Below are 20,311 nucleotides of genomic sequence, written 5' to 3'. Positions count from 1 at the left end.
TCCACTAAAATTAAGGCCTTCTGTGGATAAAAGTCACCATAAAGTGAGTGAAAAAAACCCTACAGACTAAGAGAGGATATATCCTGGATTAGTATCCAGAGTATATAATGAATGCCTAAAATAACAAAGAAAGAGCCAAATAAAAAGCAAGCAAAGGATGTGAACAAGCAAGTCACAGAACAAAACATAAAAAAAAAAAAAGCTTAATCTCTCTAGGAATCAATATATGCAAATTATAATCATAATGAGATATTTCACACACTTCACATTAGTTAACAGTTAGATCTGAAAATACTAAATATTGCTGAGGATGGTAAGCGAAGGGAACTCTAATTTATTACTGGTGACAGAGGAAACTGGTATGACCACTTTGGAGAGCAACTCAACACCTAATAAATTTGCAAAAGCACGGGGTATTCAGACTAGGTGATTCCGCTAGGAGGTTATTCGCCCCTGGGGAAATGCACAAGGGGTCATAGGTAAGAACATTCATTGTAGTAAGGTTAATAATTCAAAAAAGAAAGACCTCAAATGTCTATTAAAAGCTTAACAAATAAACTGTGATATATCATACAATGGAGTAGAGTGACAGTTAAACAAATGAAACAGAAACACCTGTATCAACGTGACTGAATTTCACAAAAATGTAATGTTGGGCCAAAAATAACATTGCAGAAGATGTACAACATGCCATGAAAAATTTGCAAAACTTATGCTATATATTTTTGCAGATACTTACAAATGTGGTAAAAGTACAGAAAGATGTGTGGGAATTATAAGCGGCCCCCGCAGGGGTTCCCTCTGGTTGGGGGGAGCAGGAAGGGTTAGCCCAGGAAACATAACTGTGTGATAGGCTTCAGTCCTTGGGCTGGATGGTGTGTGCACAGGTGCTCATAGTATCAGCCAGTGTATTTTTGGATCTCTGAAATACTTCATAATATAAGGGGAGAGTATTCACTGAGTGAATGCATTTACTGAGCATTAACTGTGTGCCCAGCACTGACTGTGTGCGCCAGGTGCCATGGGGACAGGAGGAATGCTGCCTCTCCTGTTCCTGCTGGCTGGTGTCCTGCATTCCCATCCTTGAATCCGGCCCCCCTGGGCCTCGTCCACCAAGTGCAGAGGGAGTAGGAAGAACCTGGTACTCTGGAAGGAATGGCCAGTCTAGGTTAGATGCAGGGAAGAACTTTTCCATGGGGGCTGACAAGCTCTATAGAGAGCAGAATCTCTAAACCCCTGAAATCTCGTCTAAAATCATACTGACCTTCTGGTTATTTAAGTTACACTGCTCACCGGAGAGGATTTCTCCTAATCCTACCATCCACTGGTAAGGTTTGGGGTGTGTGCTTTGTGTGTGTGTGGTGTTTGTTTTTCCCTTTTTGCAGTATGATATGCACGCATCCACATAGTAGAGATTAGACTAAGTATACAGTCTTGTATCCTGTGTTTCCGACCTCATAATCTCTGGTATGGGCTCTCTGGAGATCTCTTAAGAGAAGAACCTGCAGCACTGTTGCCTCGGTTTGGGGTCCCCCTCCTCCATTTGGGAACACAGCAGGGAGTTAGGACGAAGCAGCCCCCTCCCACGCCCCGGGCCCCCTTACCTGAAGCCGAGGAGGATGGCAGAGGCGATGACCAGAGCGGAGAAGGAAAGCGCATAGCCCACCGTGTAGATGAAGTAAAGGGAGAGGAGCTGCTTCTCCGGGAAGCTCTGTGTGCACACGGGGGATACAGTGTACGTGGGGCAGCCCACATCCTTCTTCCCCATGGGATGGCAACGGAGCTGGGGCCCCAAGTCAGGCCCCACTGGGGACCCCGGAACACAAGAAAAAGAATAACCCATAGCAATGGTCCTGGGATTTCTAGAGCTCTGTTCCAAGGCCAGAAAGGTGAAGACATACCACCTTTGTCCAGAAAGCATGGTGTGCAAAGCCCCCAGAGGCAGGGGAACGGACAAGATGGACAGACCAGCCCACCAGATGCCCAGGGTCCCTGTTCCAATGAAGATGGGACCCTGCAACCCCCCCGCTGCTCAAAGCCCCCATCTTCAACTCACTCTCTCCCCTCCCTTGGAGTCATCACATTCAGACAGGTTCCTCCAGGGTAGGCTGGAGTTGTCCACATGCAGCCAGAGGCCATCAGCTGTGCAGAACCGGTACACGTGTCCCTGCAGCACTGGGGTGGAGAGACGCAGGAGCTGAGCCTCGAGCCAACACCACACGCCCCTCATTCCTCTCCACCCTGGGGGTCACACCTGCTCCCCTAGAAGTGACCCCTCGGAGTTAGCAACACCTCTTCCCCTCTATACACACACACAAACACACACACACCCTTCTTCCTCTGCCATATGCCTGTTTGATCTAGGGACAAGAAGGGGTCACAAAGGTGAAGGCCACCCAGCCACACCCTCAGCCTTCCCTCTCAGCCACCCTGGGATGCAGTTTGATGAATCCATGCCTTTGAGATGAGACCACTCTAGCCCATTTCCATGTCCCTGCCTGAAGCCTCAAATCACACTACTGACATGTTCTGGCATGGAGCAGCAGTGGTTCTAATAACCCCACAGCCACCCCTGCAACTTCTGAGTCTCAGGACTCAGCACCCACCTCCCTCCAATACTCCTCCAGCAGAGCAGACTCTGAGAACAAAGTAGCATAGAGCTCCTGAGAGAAAGGAAGGGACATAGCCCTGCCCTCAGGGAGCCCCAGTCTGAGCGGAGACACAGCTCAGCCCTCAGGGAGCCCCAGTCTGAGGGCAGACACAGCCCCGCCCTTAAGAAGTCCTAACCTGATGAAGGAGACACAAGTGATTTAAAAGTCGAAGGTAGAGACACAGACTTTGGAGACCCGCCATTCAAAAGGGAGGAAGACCCAGCTCCTCCCTTCAGGTAGCTCCAAGTAGTTGGAGATGGAGACTGCACTTGGAGACCTCTCAGTCTGAGAGGGGGCAAGGATCCAGCCCCTGTCCTCAGAGAGCTCTAGTCTGAAGAAAGAAGGAGATACAGTCCCGAGCTTCAGGGAATCAAGACTCTCACAGAGAGAAAAACAAAAAATTGCTCAGAAAGGAAGAGCATAAATGCAAACCAAGAGAGATCAAACACAGACACAGCAGCCCCAGGGGTGGGAAGTCTCCCTGTGCCCATTCACATCAGCTCTGGGCATCTGGGCACCAGGCAGTCCTCCTGCCATGCCTCACTGTCCACCTTCCCCGAGAGGTGCATGACTGTGGCTCCAGGTTTGCTGTGAGGCCACAAGATGGGATAAGGGGCCTACTTGCATCTGAGAGGAAATGCCTCATTACCTCTCTGCAGGAGAACGTAAGTCTGACGGCAGGGTCAGGAAACCCGGGACAAAAAGGGAGGGAGATTTAGCACAGCGGGATCAAGGAGAGAAACTGGAACCAAGGATGAATTGTAAAAGATTTTATAATTCTAAAAGATTAAAAGATTTTAAAGACCAGCTTCCCCAGCTGGGGGAGGAAGGCACAGTGTGAGGGAGGAAGAGAGAATGGAGAAGCCACTGAGGCTCTAGTTGGCAGTGGCTGGTCAGAAGTTTCCAGGTGGAGAGGTAGCAGTAAGAACCTTGCTGGGGAGAGGCTCATTAACACGTGTGTGTGACAGCATTGCTAGCCCCAAGGCTTACCCAGTAAGAGCGCAGGAGAGACGCAGCCATCTGCCATGGGGCTCTGTTTTACAGCTCACTAACTATGCATTGACCACTGCTGTCACATGCAGGGAGGACTTTACTTCAAGATCTGGTGACAGCCCTCTTCCCACACTGTCAGGCACCTGCAGGGCCTGTGGTGGGACCTTTGCCCTTCCTTAACTCTGACCCAGCGCTTCTCCTTTCTCCGCCTCCCTTTCAGAAACAAACCCCGAACTTGGTCCCTCTTCAGGAGACAAAACTGTCTGGTAATACAGTGGGGTAAGTCAGCTCAAAGCATCACTGCTTCTAGAAGAAACTGCATTTTAAGAGACTTTATCTTGTAGAGAAGCAAAAACCTGAAAATGTAATGGCAGGACTTCCGGCAGTGAGAAGAGCCGCATCCCAGTAGCTCCCTGATGCATTTATGAACGAAATCAGGCAAAGGACAAAGAGAGAGAAGGAGAGGGATGTGGTTGATACCGGCTCAACACAAGGTTGACATAAGGGAAGCCATACTGTAGAAAAGAAACCATATTGTAACTTTGAATGACCTCTGATTAACTAACCCAGACATGCTCTGTAGATTTTATGGCCCCTCCCAGCTGCTATAAGTTGACAACTTTGTTCTTTGAGTTCCTTAGGAATGCGATGACCCCCGGGCAGAGTCTATGCTAATAGGCATCATCAATGACAACTGAAAGATCAGGGTACAGGGCATTGCTTTGGTCTCTGATGCATATCCAGTAAAACGAAAGACTACCAGGAACTAAGACCAGATGTCTGCCCCCATGGAGATCAGATGCCTCCCCGACCCAGAGACCAGCCCCATATATAAAACTGGCCTGCAGTCTTTGTTCTGTAAGATGGTTTTTTTGGACATCAGTCAGCCATCTTCCCCCTTGCTAGCAAGCTGTAATAAATAACCCTTTCTCTCCTATCACCTTCCTCTCAACTATTGGCATGTCTTGCAGTGCAGACAACCCCGCCACCTTGGACGGTGACATGGTCTAATTTTAGCAACCTGAGGGGCTCATCTCAGGCCCCCGGATGCCCCTTTTATCTGCTGTGTGTATGCCTGGAATTCTTCAGCAGGGGTCTGATATGAGGCCAAACCAGTCTCCAGCGGTAGATAACCCCAGAGCAATAATGGGGATCTGGGCTGACTTCATGGGGAGTGAGACTGATGCCAGAACCTTTTCTGGGAGTCTGTTTTGATGAGAGGAAGCTGACAGAAAAGAGGAGGCAGATGGGCCCAGGAAGGGAGAGGACAAGGCAATGGGACACAAACGTTCGAACTGCCCATTTACCCAGGACTCAGCCAGCAGGTGTATGACTCGAATAATACCCACTTGCCACAGCTGGCATAGGGCCTGGCATACAGTAGGCACTCACAATTGCTGGTTCCCTCCCTACACATACCCCTTACACACCTCTCTGCAGGCCATACATTCAGAATCTGTTTTTGAACACCTGCTGTATGCCTGACACCTTTGAACATCACAACCACTTTACAAGGTAGGCAAGGTTAATCCCATTTTACAGATGAAGAAACTGAGCCTCTGAGAGGCCAAGTGACTTGCCCAAGATCATCCAGCCAGGAAGTAGCAAAGTCAGGATTCAAACCTCCAGCTGTTTGCCTCCAGAGGCTAAACGTCAGAAGCCAAATTTGCTGCTAACAGTCAACAATGGCCACGTACCATTTCTCCTCTGCCCTTCTTCTGGGCCTGGATTTGCTAACATTTAGTGTCCTCCCAGCAGGTCCTCTTGCCAGTACAGACCCCTGGCAGCCTGCACCGTTCCAAGGCCCTCTGTTTAGGATCAGCTGGGAGGCTGAGGGGTGGGGGAGCTGTGTGCACAGACGTGTGTGTTACTGCCCTAGTGTCGAGGGATCACTGTGTGCCTGAAAAGCTCAGGGAGCCTATGTGAGTGTGTCTGCCAATTATCTTCATTAGCAGCCAATATTAAAAGCCAGGGCTGGTTCCTGGCTGGGCCTGTGGTCCCCAGACACCCATCTTTGCTGCAGGTGGGGTGGGTCTGGGCACAGTCCTGCATATCAGCCCAGCTTTATCTGGCCCAGAAGCTGCTGATAAATCACAGCCAGGGGCTTGGCTCTGCTCTTGTCAACACTAGGAGGCAGCCGGCCTCATGCCAGGAGGCCCAGGGATATTTCATTAAGTCAGGCCCTGTGCTGGAAATAAAACCCCCAATTAAACACCTCCCCTCCTGGAAACTGCAGCGGCGTCTGTAATCAAGCTAACAGCCGCCCTTCCACGTGGACGCGGGCACTCAGGGCTGTGGAGAGCTGCTCATGAATCCATTAGCTCCTGCACCCTGGCAACCACAGCAGCCAGGGAGGACTACTGGGCCCCCGTGGTACAGACCAGGAAGCTGGGGTTCAGAGAGGGAGTCACAGGTCCTCCTCAAAGTAGTAGAAAGAGGGTCAAAGGCAGGGGCCCAACTGAAGGCATCAGCTTGGGGTGGGGGTGAGGGGTAGAGCCTCACATCATGACGTAGCAGAAGGAGCTGAGGGTCGGAACTAGACAGACTCAAGTTCAAATCCTGATTCTGCCCTCAATCTGCTATGGGACCTTAGGCAGACCTCCCCAGGTCTCAGTCTCTTCATCTGTAAAATGGGAACAATATGACTTCCCAGGTCTACGGTGTGAGGATTAGGAAAAAAAGCATGTGCAGCGCCTGGTGCATAGTAGGCCTTCAAACTACGGTCACAATGGAAGCCCTGCTGCTGCCCCACCCCAGTTTCTCGAAAAGGCACTCTTTCCCTGAGGCTGTGGCTGGAGCTGAGGACACCACCTCAGCCAGAAGTCCTCCGGGGCCACGCGCGGGCCTCCATCTCCCTTTGGCAACCCCGGCCTGCTGTGAAAGCTCCCGGCTCAACATTACTCAAGGGAGGCACCTGTCAGAGTTTCCAAGAATTGTGAGTTATGGGCTATTTTAAAAGCATTTTATGACTCTCATATAATTAGAACTAAGCTAACAAAACAGGTAGAGACCAGGAGGGGGTGCAGCTAATGAGACCGGAATGATTTGTAGCGAGCAGATCAGCTGTTTGTGGGTAAACCAGCCTGCTGGAGGGCCCTCAGGCGGCAGCCGGCTCTCTGAAGCCTCTCCAGCCTTCAGGTTTACAGAGAATCTTGTTGACACGAGGCATCTCCTTTGAAAACCTGCCTTCCTGGACTCATCTGCTCCTGCCCTCTCTGCGCAAGCTGGAGTCCCAAATTCTGCATGAGAGGGGTCTGAATTTGAGGGCTCGGCTGGCTTCCCTGGGACATTGTGTAGCTCTGAGGCCTGGCCCGTCTCCAAGGGGTTGCCTGCATGTCCTCCCTCCCTGGAGGACCCTCCCTCCCCCCTCTCCATCTGCCTGTTCTTTCAGGCCTGGCCTCGATGTCACCTCTCTCCAAAAGCCTTCCTGATGCCACACCCCGGGCAGAAGAGGTGGCTCTGACTTCCCTTAGCACCACTTTTGGAGCCACTGAGCTGACCTCTTCAGCCCCGTGGTGAGGGGACACCCCTTCAGCACAACACACATACACTCACACACCCCTAAGGTCTCATTGGCATCCCTGGCTCCTGACACAGACCTCACTCAGTGCCCTCTTACTGTGGGAAACAATTCTTTCTCTGGTCGCTCATTCCTCTGCCCTGCTCTGCACCCAGAAGGCTGCCCTGGGGACAGCATCACCTGGGCTCCCTGCCCTCTCCTGCATTTGGCCAATGGGAGGCACAGGAAGAAAGTAGGAGGGTGGAAGGAGAGAGAGGCTGGGGTATTTCTCCCTTGCTCCCTTCCTGCCTTGATTCTGAGGTTCTGGCAGTTGGCTTTGCCTCTCTGTGGCCACAGCTGCTGAGTAGCCTCTCTGTCACCATGACCTCCAGCTCTCCTGGGGGCCCCATAGCCCCTTTCCTGCTCCACGCAGGTCTAGGGATGCTAAAGCTTCCCACTGCTGTGCTCCTTGGTACTTTACATGCCTTACTGGCCCCTTAAGCTGCCCAGCCTCTGTAAGTGGCCTCTCCATTAAAATCTCTTCCAATTCCCAGCTGGGTGTGTTTTCTGCCAGGACCCTGCCTGAGACACCCTGCTTCCTTCTCCCCACCCCTAATTCACACTATGAAGTTTCTCCACAGGCTACTCCCTTGATCAACCCAAGAAAGCTCCAGAACTCCAGAAGAAAGTTCCTGCTCCCACTTGTGCTGGGTGAGGGTCAGAGAAGCCCCCAGTGCCAGCCTTTGGCAAGGGGACAATCAGGACAGGCCAGAGACAGCAATTATGCTATGGGATCCTGCGGTGGGTGACTCTGTGGGTCCCTAGCTCACAGAGAGCGGGGAGGGAGGCAGAGTCGGTGATTCCAGGTATCAAAAAGGAGTGAATTAGCCTGGTGAGTCGGGAGAGGGGAGCGGAGGCTGGCAGGGGGCCTGTGCAGTGGCCGTTATCTTCATAGAGAAAGCAATAAAACTGTGTTCGCTCATAAACGGGCACCACCAGGACCTATTTCCTGCTCAAATAAAATTAAAGGTGATGGATGGAGCCGTGAGCAGCAGGCAGAGCTGGGGGCGGCTTGGTGCTGAGTGATGGGCCCTGTCCTGCGCCCGGCTCCCTGGGGTCTAGAGGCCCAGCCCAGGCTGGCCAAGCGGCCAGTCCCAAACCTTTGGGAGGCAGAGAAAGTATGTGTACTGCAAGAGGTGGAGGAGGTATGTAGGGTGGTTGGAAAAAATTAACAGCTACCATTTTTCAAGGACCTGCAACCCTCCCAACACCCCCATCACCTGGTGTTACCCCATCTCCACGGGATAAAGCATGCTGAGGCAGAGAGGGAACTTGCTCATCACACAGCCACTCAGAACATCGGCAAACAGAACCATTAGATTGTAAGGCTCAACTTTTTCGTCTATAGGGAGAGGGCAGGCAGCTCACTGCCCTCCCAAGGGGTGTGCCCAGCCAGCAGAGGCCCAGGCCACTCACCTGTCTCCGCGCCCAGGGCCACACACAGGTGCTCCCACACACACACGCACACGCACACTTAAGGAAGTCCAATATAGCAATTAAACACACTGACTAAAGCAGACCCTGGAAGGATTCCTGGGTCTGCTACTTACTACATGTGTGAGCTTGGAAAAGGCACTTAGCATCTCAGTGCCCCAGTCTCCTTCTCTGCAAAATGGGAGGACAATGAAAGTCCTTGTCCCACAGGATTGTTGGGAAGATTGATTGAGGGGACGCATGTAAAGTGTTTTACAGTGGGCCACAGAAGTGCCATGTGAGGGGCCACTAATCCCCCATGTGTCTTACCCAGGTGCCCGCCTCTTTCCAGGGCCGGGCTCTCCCTGCGCACCTTGGAGAGAGGCGGGCGTATTGGGAGAGCGGAGGAGAGAGTGTCCTGAGGAGTCCTGTCTGCTCCCGCCAGGACCTGCCAGGGGCCTTGATGTTCCCCTCAGGGGCCGCCTCCTCCAGGAAGACTGCTGGCTTCCCATAGTACGACCTCACTCTCTCACTTGCTTCTGGGCTGGTTTCTGCTTGGTCTCAGGCCCCTTCAAGGCAGAGTGGTCAAGAGCTTGTGTTCAAACCCTGGCTCTGCCATTTACCACGTTATCTGGAGTGAGTGAGAAACTTTCTGGGGCCTCAGTTTCTTCATTTGTCTAAAAAGCATATCCATGGGGCAGTTGTAAAGATTAAATGAAAACCCTGCCTTTAGGGAAGGACTTAGCACAGAGTAGGTATGCACTATACATGAGTTGTTATTATTATTATAAGAGAGTGTCTTTTTTTCTCTTATTGAGACTGTGAGCTCCTAGAGGCTAAGGTGCAGGTCTCCTGTGAGCCTGGGATAGATGGGGGGTAGTGGGGGGGGCGGGGGCGACGCCTTAACTACCCACACAGTCAGATCTCCCCCTGCAACCTCTGTAGGTCTCTTACTCCAATGACCTTCTCACTTACCCAGTCATACCCTTCCCAGCGCCGGGTGTCCCCTGCAGGCAGAAGTGAGCTGGGGAGGGCCTGAGGGACAACCCCACCAATGCCCTGATCACTGTTCCCATCTGGGCTCATCTGATCAGTGAACCCCTAAAGAGTCAGGAGGTGGCTAGGTGCAGCCACAAACTAATGTTGTACATACATACATCATACATTCACACATCACGCACACACGTCATACATAAATACATACATCATACACATACATCAGAGTAATGATGCTCTGGGTAACCCCCCCCCCCCCAACCCCCAGGATCTGGCTACTTTCCTGATTACTGGATGGGAGGGGGGCTCACATTTCTCTCTTAAGTCAGACCTCACCTCCCCCGCATCTGCCAGCACAGGCCTCAGACCCAGTTACACCGATACCCCCGACTCCCCTTCCATAATAAAAGACAGGCAGACTGCCCATTAGGAGGCCTAAGGACCTTCTGGGATGGAGAGGGCTGTGTCTCAGGGAAAGATAGCAGTGCCCTGCTACTCCACACCCCGCCCCAGGCCTCCTGGATACGGAGCGGAAGGGTGGTCTGTGGAGTGGGGAGGGGACTCACCGTTACTGGCCCAGGGCAGGTACCAGGGGCAGCTGACGTTCACGAGGGAGCCCGGCAGCCCGTCTGGCCAGCAGGCATACTCGTCGAAGGTCCGGTTGCAGAACAGGCCTGGTGCAGGGGGAACAGTCTCTGAGTCCTGGCCTGGCCATGGCACTTCCCCTCCCCTCCGCACTCCAGGGCTGGCAGGGCAGAAGCCTCAGCCGTGTGCTTCCTATGTGCCAAGCACTTTCCCTACCCGGCAGGTACCAAGCAAGGGGACTCGGCCACTTATCAGCAGTGGGACCTTCAGCAAGTTACTGTCTCTGTTTCCTCACCTGTAAAATGGGGTGATCCCAAACCCACAGGGCTTTGTGGGGGTAAACAGTGTATGTGATGTACATTCCTGAGCTTAGTAAGTGTATGCTCCGCACACGATCCCTAGAGGCCTAGTCTTAAGTTAGACATCGCAGATGCAGGGGAAATGGAGCTCACGAGGCTGAAGGAACCTTACTGATGTCACTGTGTTATGATTGCAGGGCCAGGACTTGAACTCAGGCCTATCTGGCTCCAATCCTGTGCTCTTTAAACAACCCCACAAACTCCCCCAAAACATTTATTCCTGTAAATACGTTGGTTGGGGCTCCAGCCCCTGCACAGGCTGGAAAGTGCTCAGGAAGATGGAGAATGGAAAGCCCAGGTCCCTGCTTCTGAGGGGCCCAGCTGGGGACGAGCGGGAATAAGGCCACAATGAGACAGCACCCCAAGGCTGACTGCAGAGCCAATGGGCAAGAGCCAAAGACCACCTCATTCCTTGGGGAAGATTTACAGAGGAGGTGGTACTCCCGCTGGACTTTGAAGATCCTGCGAATTTTCAGTAGTTGGAAAGGGGGCAGGAAGGCATTTGGGTGAAGGAACAGAATGGACAAAGGGATGGAAGCATAGGACTGATGTGGCATCCTAGAGGGACAAATGATGCCCAACCTTGGGGCCCTTCAAAGCCTCCAGGAGGTGGTTGGGTGAGGGCCCCACCTGGACTCACCTGTGGCTGGGGGTGGAGTCTCCGTCAGGAAGCGCTGGCACTGGCGTCGGTATTCCCACCATTTCTGCAGTGTCTCTGAGAAGGACACAGTGGCACCCTGGAAGGAGGGCAGAAATGAGGGCCCCGTGGGTCCAGCCAGTCCCTTGTCTACCCACGTCCCTCTACCTTTTGGTTTCTTGATCTCCAGGGGATCTCAGATCCCCAAACTCCACCAGGCACTGGCCATCTCTGACAGTGGGAGAGAACAGCTCAGCACCACAGCGGGGCTCCAGGTGGATGTTTTGATGTCTTTATCCCTCCCAGGGGACCAGTGCACAGCTTGATGTCTAGTAAGTGCCCAGCAAATGTCTACTGAATGGATGCTGTCGGGGGTGAGTGGGGGAGGGGGGAGGGGAGAGTGTGTATCTCATTCAGGTGTCATCTGGCCTCACCTAGAAGAGAGAGTTCCTGAGGGCCCACTGGCTTCATTATTGCCACGTGTTCCTTTCCAGTGCCCAGTCAGCCTGCCTATGAGGCTGTCGCACTTCCTCAACTAGAAGGGGACATGCAGGCCCAGAGTGGAAGAGGGACTCAGTCAAGGTCCCACAGCACGCCAAGGAGCAGAGCTAAGGCTAGGACCCAGAGTCCCCCAGATCAGTGCCTGTGATGGAGCATTGGAGGGCCTGGGGCGTGGTGGGATTCAGCGCCACAGAACCTGGTAATACTACGCCATTAGCATCCCCCCAGCAAAATGCAAGCATGTTACCTGGGAGACTACACAACCCCCAAGTGTCCCCTTCCAACATAAAACTCAGATCAAATGTTCAGCTCAGCTTCTATCAACTGGAGAAGGAGGAGTCCTGAGGACATGGGGTGAAGGGGTCAGGAAAGTTCCAGAACATGGAGATCAGGCCTGCGATGGGAGGGGTCCCCCATCTGTGAGTAGGGAGAGATGAACCTCAATTTTCAGGTAAGGTAACAGAACTGGCTTTTTAGCACAGAGACCCAAACAGACCCACTCGAGTGAGAATTGTCCCTTCCGAACATTTTTGTGTACATCCTTTAGATATGTCTTGGGACTAGGTTTCTTTTTATTTGTACTTTTTCCTGAATAGGCCAAAGAGTATAAATATTCCTCATTTAGAGGCTGCAGATGCTGGAATGACCAGGGAGCTCCTTGTATAAAATTTACGGCCTATACATAATTTAAAACAAAATTTCACTTTCTGAAGTCACAAAACTACATGTGTGCTGAAATTAAAATAGCTTCATTTTGGAAGCTTGCACCTTTGACGGCAGTGCCCTGAGCACACGCTGGATCTGGTTTCTGGGTAATCCTGCCCTGGTTTAAGCTGAGTCCTGGTTTATAAGACATGTCCCATAAAGACACGGGTTGTCATGTGCTCATCCCCGGCTGCAGAGGAAGCCCCAGGGAGGGGACCAAGTTTGCCTGAGCCCCAGCCACATTGTTGGAGTAGGTGTGCTGAGGCTGCAGGTGGGCCTACCTGAAGGACTGAGCTTTTCCGCAAAGGTCAAGTGTATTTGTTTAAAAGATGAATAAATAAATAAAAGAAGAAGGAATCAACCACAACGACAGCAAAAGCAGTGCCATGAGTTTAGTTACAACTGAGTGCTCGGCACAGGTCTTACTAGAGCTGGTCCTGGGGGACCCCACCCTTTTTCCTTCTCCTCCCTGCCCCTAAAAGCAGCAACTGCTGGTGGTAGGAGGGTGGAGGGACCAGGCAGAAAGGCCCATTGATCTTTTTCTAGGAGGAGAGCAGGCAGGAAGCAAGGTCGCTGCTGGGAACAGGACCAAGCAGAAGGTGTGTTTGGGGTGGGGAGTGGTGACAAGAAAGCCCATGGAAACCAGAAGTCTCAAGGTGGGGGTTGGGGTGGGGTTAAAGGCTAAGGACACCACCAGGAAGCCAGCCTGGCCACCAACTCCTCAGAGAGCTTCAAGACAAAGGCAGCCCTGTCACCTGCCCTGAGGACCCTCAAACACAAAACTATCTTCAGACCGGGGCTCCCTGAAGACGGGGCCGTGTCTCTCTCAGATGGGGGCTCCCTGAGGACAGGCTGTGTCTCCTTCAGACTGGGGCTCCCTGAGGGAGGCGCTGTGTCTCCCCTTACATAGAGAGCTTCCTGACAATAGGGGTCCTCTGCCTTCTTCCTGCACCAGTGCAGGGTCTCCCATATGTGCTCATCCTCACAGCAACACACACAGCACAAACTAGTCACACCTCTGATCTCCCCCGACCTGGTGTTTATGGAAGCCACGCCTTGTGCCAGGCTCTGGGTGCTCAGGGGGTTTGGGTGGACATAGGAAACCCAACGATAAAGGACAGAGCCCTGGCCTGAAAGAGTCCCTAGACTACTTGGGGGTGAGGTGGAGTCAAACGCTTTGCAGGACCTAACAGAGAAGGCCGTGGGTGAAAGTGCTCGGCGCAGGGCTCAGCGTCAATGCAAAGCAGGAGGACCCTGCAGACTGAGCTCCGGTGAAGTGGGAGTTGGGGGTGCCAAGACTGTACTGGCAAGGTTGGAGGGTGGGCATTTCAGCAGGAAGGCCCAGCAGGGACAAAGGTGCAGAGGTGGGGACAGTCATCCTCCGGCAAGCAGAGGAAAGCCTTGAGCTGATGTCCAGGAGGACTTTCTGGCCCAGGGAGAGAGCACAACCTGGGACAGATGTGAGGCTCCAGTCTGGGACAAGGCTGGGACCCACCCAGTGCAACGGTGCCCCGGTGACACAGGGGAGGGTGAACAGCCCTGGCTTTAGGCTCAGATCAGGGCCTGATCCTGGCTCCCCCATAAAGTTTGTGATGTTGTAGAAGCATTTTAACCCCTAGCCTCAGCCTACACATGTTGCCAAATGGGAATAATAAGAGTCCCGACCCCTCCAGGATTGTTGTGAGGATTAAGTGAGTTAATGCTTAGGACGGCCCCTGGCACGTGGAAAACGCACAGACACTGGCAGCGGTTCTCAGGATTTCTGCTGGCAGAGTGGACCACCACTGGGCAGCCTGGCTTCCTGGGGAATCTGGGCCCCTCCCCTCTCACACTTCTAGGATCAACAAAGTCCCAGAAGGAGGAAATGAACATATTTTCATACCCAAGGACCAATCATTCTGCTCAATTGGTGACATCTTCCAGCAGCAACCAGAGCCAGTGGCAAAGCCAAGAGGGGACACTCGGGACTCCATGCCCATGGGCAGGGAACTGTGAGGAGGGGCAGGGCCCTGTCCACCAACCCCCGCCCCATTTCATCCTCCTGTGACATTTCTCCCTGAAGCAAGCCTGGAGAGGTGGAGCCGGGGGTGCTGGGTGGTGGAGAGGACACAGTGGTGATGCCCCTGCCCCTCACAGGGCAGCAGAGCTGGCCCAGAGAACAGGGCAGCTGCAGGGGGCCTGAGGGACCAGGGTGAGGGCAAGCTGGCAGGTTTGAGAATCGGGACTTGCCAGGCTTCATGGGAGCTTTCTGAGTGGGATGAAGGCAAATGGGGACAACACCCAGGGTGGAGCTTACAATAAGGAGGGGGCAGACTCAGGAGTCTGGGGAGGAAGCAGGAGGTGAGAAAGAGGATGCCAGGAGAGAGTGGTGTGCAGGAGAGAGAGCACTGGACAGAGAGTCACAAGTCCTTGGTTTAAATGCCAGTTCTGTCTGGTCCTGTGGGACCGATGGGACACACTGTAATCTTTTGGGGTATCAGCTTCCTCATCTGTAAAATAGGCATATCATCCTTCTCAAAGAGTTACTGTACAGATCCAGCAAGATAAAGCAGGTGAAAATCTTCACGAATCATCAAGCCCTGCACAAGTGGGCAGTATTAAAAGGAGAACGACATAGAGTGGTCGGTCTCAAGACCTTGGCCTCTCTGGCCCACTGAGGTGGGAAAAACTGAAAAGGGCATCCCCAAAGGAGAAAGAGGGCTCCAGGACAACTCCCGGGACCCCCCAGCCTGGAGCAGCCCCTCACCTTCCCCAGCAGCTCCTCCCAGGACCACTAGCCTCCTCCCCCTCTGCCCTCTTCCCAGAGCTCAAAGCATCCCAGCTGGCCCCGGAGCCCTGCAGGGGTGGGGCAGCCCGATCCCTGGCTCTTTGACTCCTTTTTTTCTCTTAAGGGCTTTAAATATCTGAGCAGAAGGGCAGGGCAAGGAAAACAGTACACACATGCCCACATGCATAAGAATGCTCACACGGATACACTGTCACACACAGTATCACACACACCATCCAGGACATTCTTACATACTGACACACTGACACAGAGCGTCTCTCTCACATGCACAAACACACAGACTGTCAGGCACGGACTCACATGCTGAGACATTGCCCCTCGATGCGCACATCACACTCGGACCCCTTGACTGACATATATGCAGCTCACACTGTCATACACACACGTACAGAGAAAGAGCCACATGTTCTGTCACAAGCACACTCTGTCTCACCCACACACGGACACATACTGGCAGACATCTGTTCACACACTAAGGTGTCTCACACACACACACATGGATCTTTCCATAGACACACTATCTCACACGGGGGCACAAACACATATACACTGTCAGACACACAACTACATGCTGAGATGTTTCACACAAATGACTCCCACACAGGCAGACTGTCACACACAGTGTCATGTACAAATACAGAGAAACAGGGGCTCGTAGAGGCCCCCGCCATCCCCCCAGGTCTGTCTCTCTCTTCCTGTCTCTGTCTCTATCTCTGCATCTCTGTATCTCTCCATCACACACACAGAGAGGAATCTGTCCAGGGGCAGGCTGCAGCTAAGGAAGAGCCTATTTTTCCTCAGCACCAGTCATCCGAGGGCAGCCTTGGATGGGGTTTCTTGGTTGCTCCTGCCCCGGCCCCCACCCGGGGTCCATGTCCAGGAGGGAGCCCAGCTCACGACGAAGTACACGCCGATGGCTACACACCTGGCCTCCAGCCACCCTTCCCGAGAGTGCGGAGGCACGGGGCGACCAACGACCCCTCTCCGAGCCCTGTTCTGCAGCCTGGAGAAGGCTTCCAGATTCCCCAGTGACTAAAGCTGCCGCTTCAGGGTGCCAGTGTCTCAGTCCTCTCCAAAACCCCACGTGGTAGAGCTTGTGATCCCTGTTTACAGATGAGGAAACTGAGGCTTGGGATGGTCTTGGGTGTCCTACCCAAGATCACCAGCTAATAGCAGAACTGATACTTGAACCCAGCTATGTCTTGTTCTAAACTGAGGTGTCAAAGGCTTGTCTCCTCGGTAGACAGCTCCCTCACAGGATTCTTGGGGAGGTAGGGAAGAGGGGAGGGGATGGTCCTTCCCAGCAACAATGAAACCTAGGTCCCCTTCTTCAGAGGTCAGTTCAGCCATCTCCTTGCCTGCAGAGAAGTGGCTTCCAGCCTGGCCAGACCTGCTGGAGGACAGCTCACTCTGTGCTCTTCCTTCAGTCCCTCTGGGTAAGCGGGTATTGGGCACCAGCCCAGCCCTGAGCCCCTTTCTCCTCTCTGTTCCTGAAATGCTGGGTGACCTTACACAGAGAACTCTCTTTTTCAGAGCTTTTGTCCTCCTATCAATGACATGGAGGGAGTAACTCTAGTCTTGCAACCTCATGAACAGAAAGTAGAATGCAAAATCCACCATTTTTTAGAGTCTTATATACGGACACAAGTTGTGTCACAATTATTGCAGTCTAACCTCAAAGGCCCTGTTGCTCAGGTCTCTGCGGCAGCCAGGGATGCTCAGGGCCCCCCAACAAGAGCATCGCCCAAAGCTCCACCCTCCCTGCTCACAGTCTGTCTCCTCCTGCTGCCCTGCTCTCCCACCCCAGGCCTGTTATGGCCCCAGGACATTCAGCTGTTGCCTCAGACCCAGGCTAAGAAATAAGGGGGATCGAAGAAAGGGCAGGTTCAAGACACCCAACACCTCTGGGAGAGAGAACTCTGGGGAGAAGATGGGCAGCTTCCAGAACCTTTCTACTTCCCCTTCCTCTCTTCCCTTAATCCAAATGGGGTCTGCAAACTTGACCTGGAGCAGGATGGGACCAGGGAGCAGAGCCTTCCACCCCCACCCCATCCCAGCCTGGAGGAGGTAAAGGTGACAGAGAAGCACATAATGGGTCTGCAGTCCTGGCTCCTGAAAGATCCCAACCACACCAGGGAGGCAGAGGCCTGGCTGGGGTGTTGGGGGAAGGTGCCATGGCAGGGAGGGTGTGCCCTGGGGCTAGGGGCAGTAGCTGGACTGAGGGACAAGGAGAGGGAGAGAATGAGTCCAGAAAAGAATTTAGGGGCTGAAACTGGGCTAGCACCTTAGCTGGGAGGCACATCTGTCCATATCTGGGTTCTCAGCCAGGGGTAAAGTGGGCCCTCAACAAGCCCCTCAACCTGCTGCCTGGGACAAATTTCAAGGCCTGCACAGGCCCACTGCCCAAAGCTCTTGGTTCTTTAGGTCTGGGGGTAGGAGTGGGAGGCAATGGGCGGACACGATTCCCTGACACAGGACAGTCCACCCCAGCCTGTGCCTCCTCTCTGCTCAAGCATCTCACAGCATCTTTGGACAATCGCCCTCTCCAAAACATGCCAACCACAGCCCCCAGCCTGCGAGCCTGGGGCAGGAAAGACAGGAGGACCACAGTGAGGGCTGCAGGGGTCCACCTGCAGTCAGTTCTCTGAGGGCGCCAAGGTGGCCAGGCTGCCCCTGTGTGTCCCAGTACACACCCTGGTATGTGTTGTCAACCTGGGGGGGTCGGATTGGGGGGTCAGGTGAGAGTGTGTGAGGGGGGCCTGGCTGCTTCTAGAGGAGCAGGGAGCCTCCTGCATGTTTGCTGCAGGGGCTGGGGGGAGGCGGGCACTCAAGTTCCATCTGGGAGGTCACAAGGAAGGACAACAAGCTGCCACCGCAGGGTCTCTAGGGTTATGACTCAAAGGCTGTGCTGGGGGGCTTGGGAGCGGGGAATGGAGCTGGGTGTCCACCCCCCGGCCCTCTTCGCCCTCCCAGAACCTTCTCAGGGTCTTTGACCAAGAGGGCGGGTTGAGGGGGTTGGCACTGCGGGGAAGGGGTCCGGGCGCAGTGGGAGAGGTGAGGTCGGGGAGGGGGCGAGTCGCGGGCTGTCCCGGGGCCGCAGACCCAGCTATCGGAGGAGAAGGAGTTGGGAAAGTGGTCTGGGGAGAGAGCTGCGGCGCACAAGTCCGCGCACGGTGGCCGCGGGGCAGCCGATGCCCGGGAGTGGGGCCCCGGCGGCGGGGAAGCGGGCGCCTCGCCGGGGCCGGGAGAGTGGTCCGCCGTCCAAGCCCCCAGCTCGGCCACCCAGCCCAGGGCGCCCAACTCTCCAGTCCTTACTCCCCCGAGGCTTTCGGTTCCCTCCGCCTGAGGCCGTGGAGTTTCGCTCAAGTCCCGGCCGCCCCTGCCAGGACCCTGCGCCCGCCGCCCGCCGCGCCCCCTGCATCCCCCTTCCCCGGGGTCCGCGGGTCTCACCTGGGGACGGGGGCCGGCCCTGCCCACCGCCCCGAGCAGCAGGAGCGCCAGGCGGAGCGGGCCGGGGGCGCCGGCCATGGCGGGGCGCTCAGCACTGGGCCATCGCTGCCACCTGCGGAACCGCGCGCGGCGACGAATCCCGGGCCGGTGGCGGGCGCCGGGCGCCGGGGGAGGAGCCGGCGCGGGGCCGCCCCGCCCGCGGGAGGGGCCGGGCGGGGTCCCGGGTCTTCCGCCCCGGCCGTCGGAGGCCGCCGGGCCGCCCCGCCGCGCCCTCAGCCCGTCCCGGGCCGGGAGGTGCCGGGCCCCGCGCTCCGGGCGGGCGCCGCGCGGGCTCAGGAAGCGCAGGAGCCGGGCCGACCGCTCTGAGCGCCGCCGGGGCGCTTGGCCCGCCCCCACCCCCACCCCCGCACCCCAAACCTCCTCCCAGGTTCCCCCGGCCGAGGAAAGCCAATCCACTGCCACCTACTCAGGGTAATCCGAAGGAAACTGAGGCTGGAGGAGCGCACAGGACTCGTCCAAGGTCATACTGCCCGTTAGACCCCTCCCGGAGAGTGTAACCCCAAGAGCTGCGAGTGTAGTAAGAAAGATCCACCCGGCAGGGTTACCCCCTCCCCAAGTCCTCTCCTCCTTCCTGGGCTCCGTCCCGAAGGCAGCCCTGGGACAGCCAAGGTTGGGGGCAGGAGTGGGGAGACAATGACAAATGAATCAGTGGAGCCCAGAGCCGGGGAGGGTCTAGAGGTTGCCCCACTGCGGCAGCCCCCGCGGCCCTTGCTCTGAATCACTGGGCTCTTAGAACCCATGTGTCCTTGTGATGATGTGTGCCCAAGCTGTTCCCTGTGCTTCCTGGATCTTTGTCTCCCTACTTTGTGGGCACTCTGTATCTTACCTGCCTTTGTATCCACTCCCACCTGCAAACAGTGTGGGGCAGGGGATGCCAGGCCACCCTCAGGTTCCCTTTCTGCACCCTGGCTGTGGCAGAGAGTGCCAAGAGGCCACTGACTTTATCTTCCCTAATGCCCTTGAGGAGTGGGGGTGGGAAAAGGGGATTACTCGCCCATCACAGAACTTAGATGTCACAGTTGGGAAGGGGGGCAGCAACCATTCAGCCCTGGATCCCCCAAGGGGCATGTCTGGACCATTCTAAAGAGAAGGGAGTCTGTGAGAGCAGCTGTTCCTCAGGGAGAGAACAACACTTCTCAAAGCCCCAAGGAAGGTTGAGGAGGGGCAGTGAGAAGGTGGAAGGAGATAGCCAGTGGGAGGACTACCTGGGAGTCATTTATTCCCTCCCCTGCCCAGACATCAGTCTGTAGTCACCTTCCCTGTGCCACTGGGGATTAGCTTGTTCAGCTGCTTGTGACAGAAACCCCAAATAACAATGGCATAACCGAGGGCTCTCTCCTGTGAAGCAAGGCCAAAGGTTCAGCCCAGGGCTACAGCGGTAGCTCCCTGATCATTAGGATCCCGGTTCTTCTAACATCCACCATTCTCATGGCCCAAGCCTTCCACCGAATGATCCAAGGTGGCTGCTTCAGATGGGGCCATGATATCCAAATTCCAGCCAGCAGGAAGGAGGAAAAGGAAGAAGATGGGTGTACCATCACCACCAGGACACATCCTGAAAGTGGCAGTTGTCAGTTCCACACCCATTGGTCAGAACTTCAACATTTGGGCGCT

General features: G+C 54.7%; 1 protein-coding gene across 1 annotated transcript in view; it reads right to left on the bottom strand.

Annotated features, from left to right (window-relative positions):
- GLP1R (glucagon like peptide 1 receptor) overlaps positions 1-18,780 on the bottom strand; it is a 39,397-nt gene extending 20,617 nt beyond the window's left edge. Inside the window, exons 1-5 of the mRNA XM_070584533.1 lie at positions 18,638-18,780; positions 11,197-11,293; positions 10,179-10,286; positions 2,057-2,175; positions 1,605-1,711 (exon numbers count right to left, since the gene is read on the bottom strand). Coding sequence (XP_070440634.1) covers positions 1,605-1,711; positions 2,057-2,175; positions 10,179-10,286; positions 11,197-11,293; positions 18,638-18,715 — 509 coding nt within the window. The 5' untranslated portion in view covers positions 18,716-18,780. The remainder of the gene's footprint in view (positions 1-1,604; positions 1,712-2,056; positions 2,176-10,178; positions 10,287-11,196; positions 11,294-18,637) is intronic.
- Positions 18,781-20,311: the final 1,531 nt, after the last annotated feature.

The sequence above is a fragment of the Equus przewalskii genome, chromosome 19, assembly GCF_037783145.1.
Source record: "Equus przewalskii isolate Varuska chromosome 19, EquPr2, whole genome shotgun sequence".
Lineage (NCBI taxonomy): Eukaryota > Metazoa > Chordata > Mammalia > Perissodactyla > Equidae > Equus > Equus przewalskii.
The sequence above is the reverse complement of the archived record's forward strand: the minus strand, read 5'-3'. Positions and strand labels throughout refer to the sequence as shown.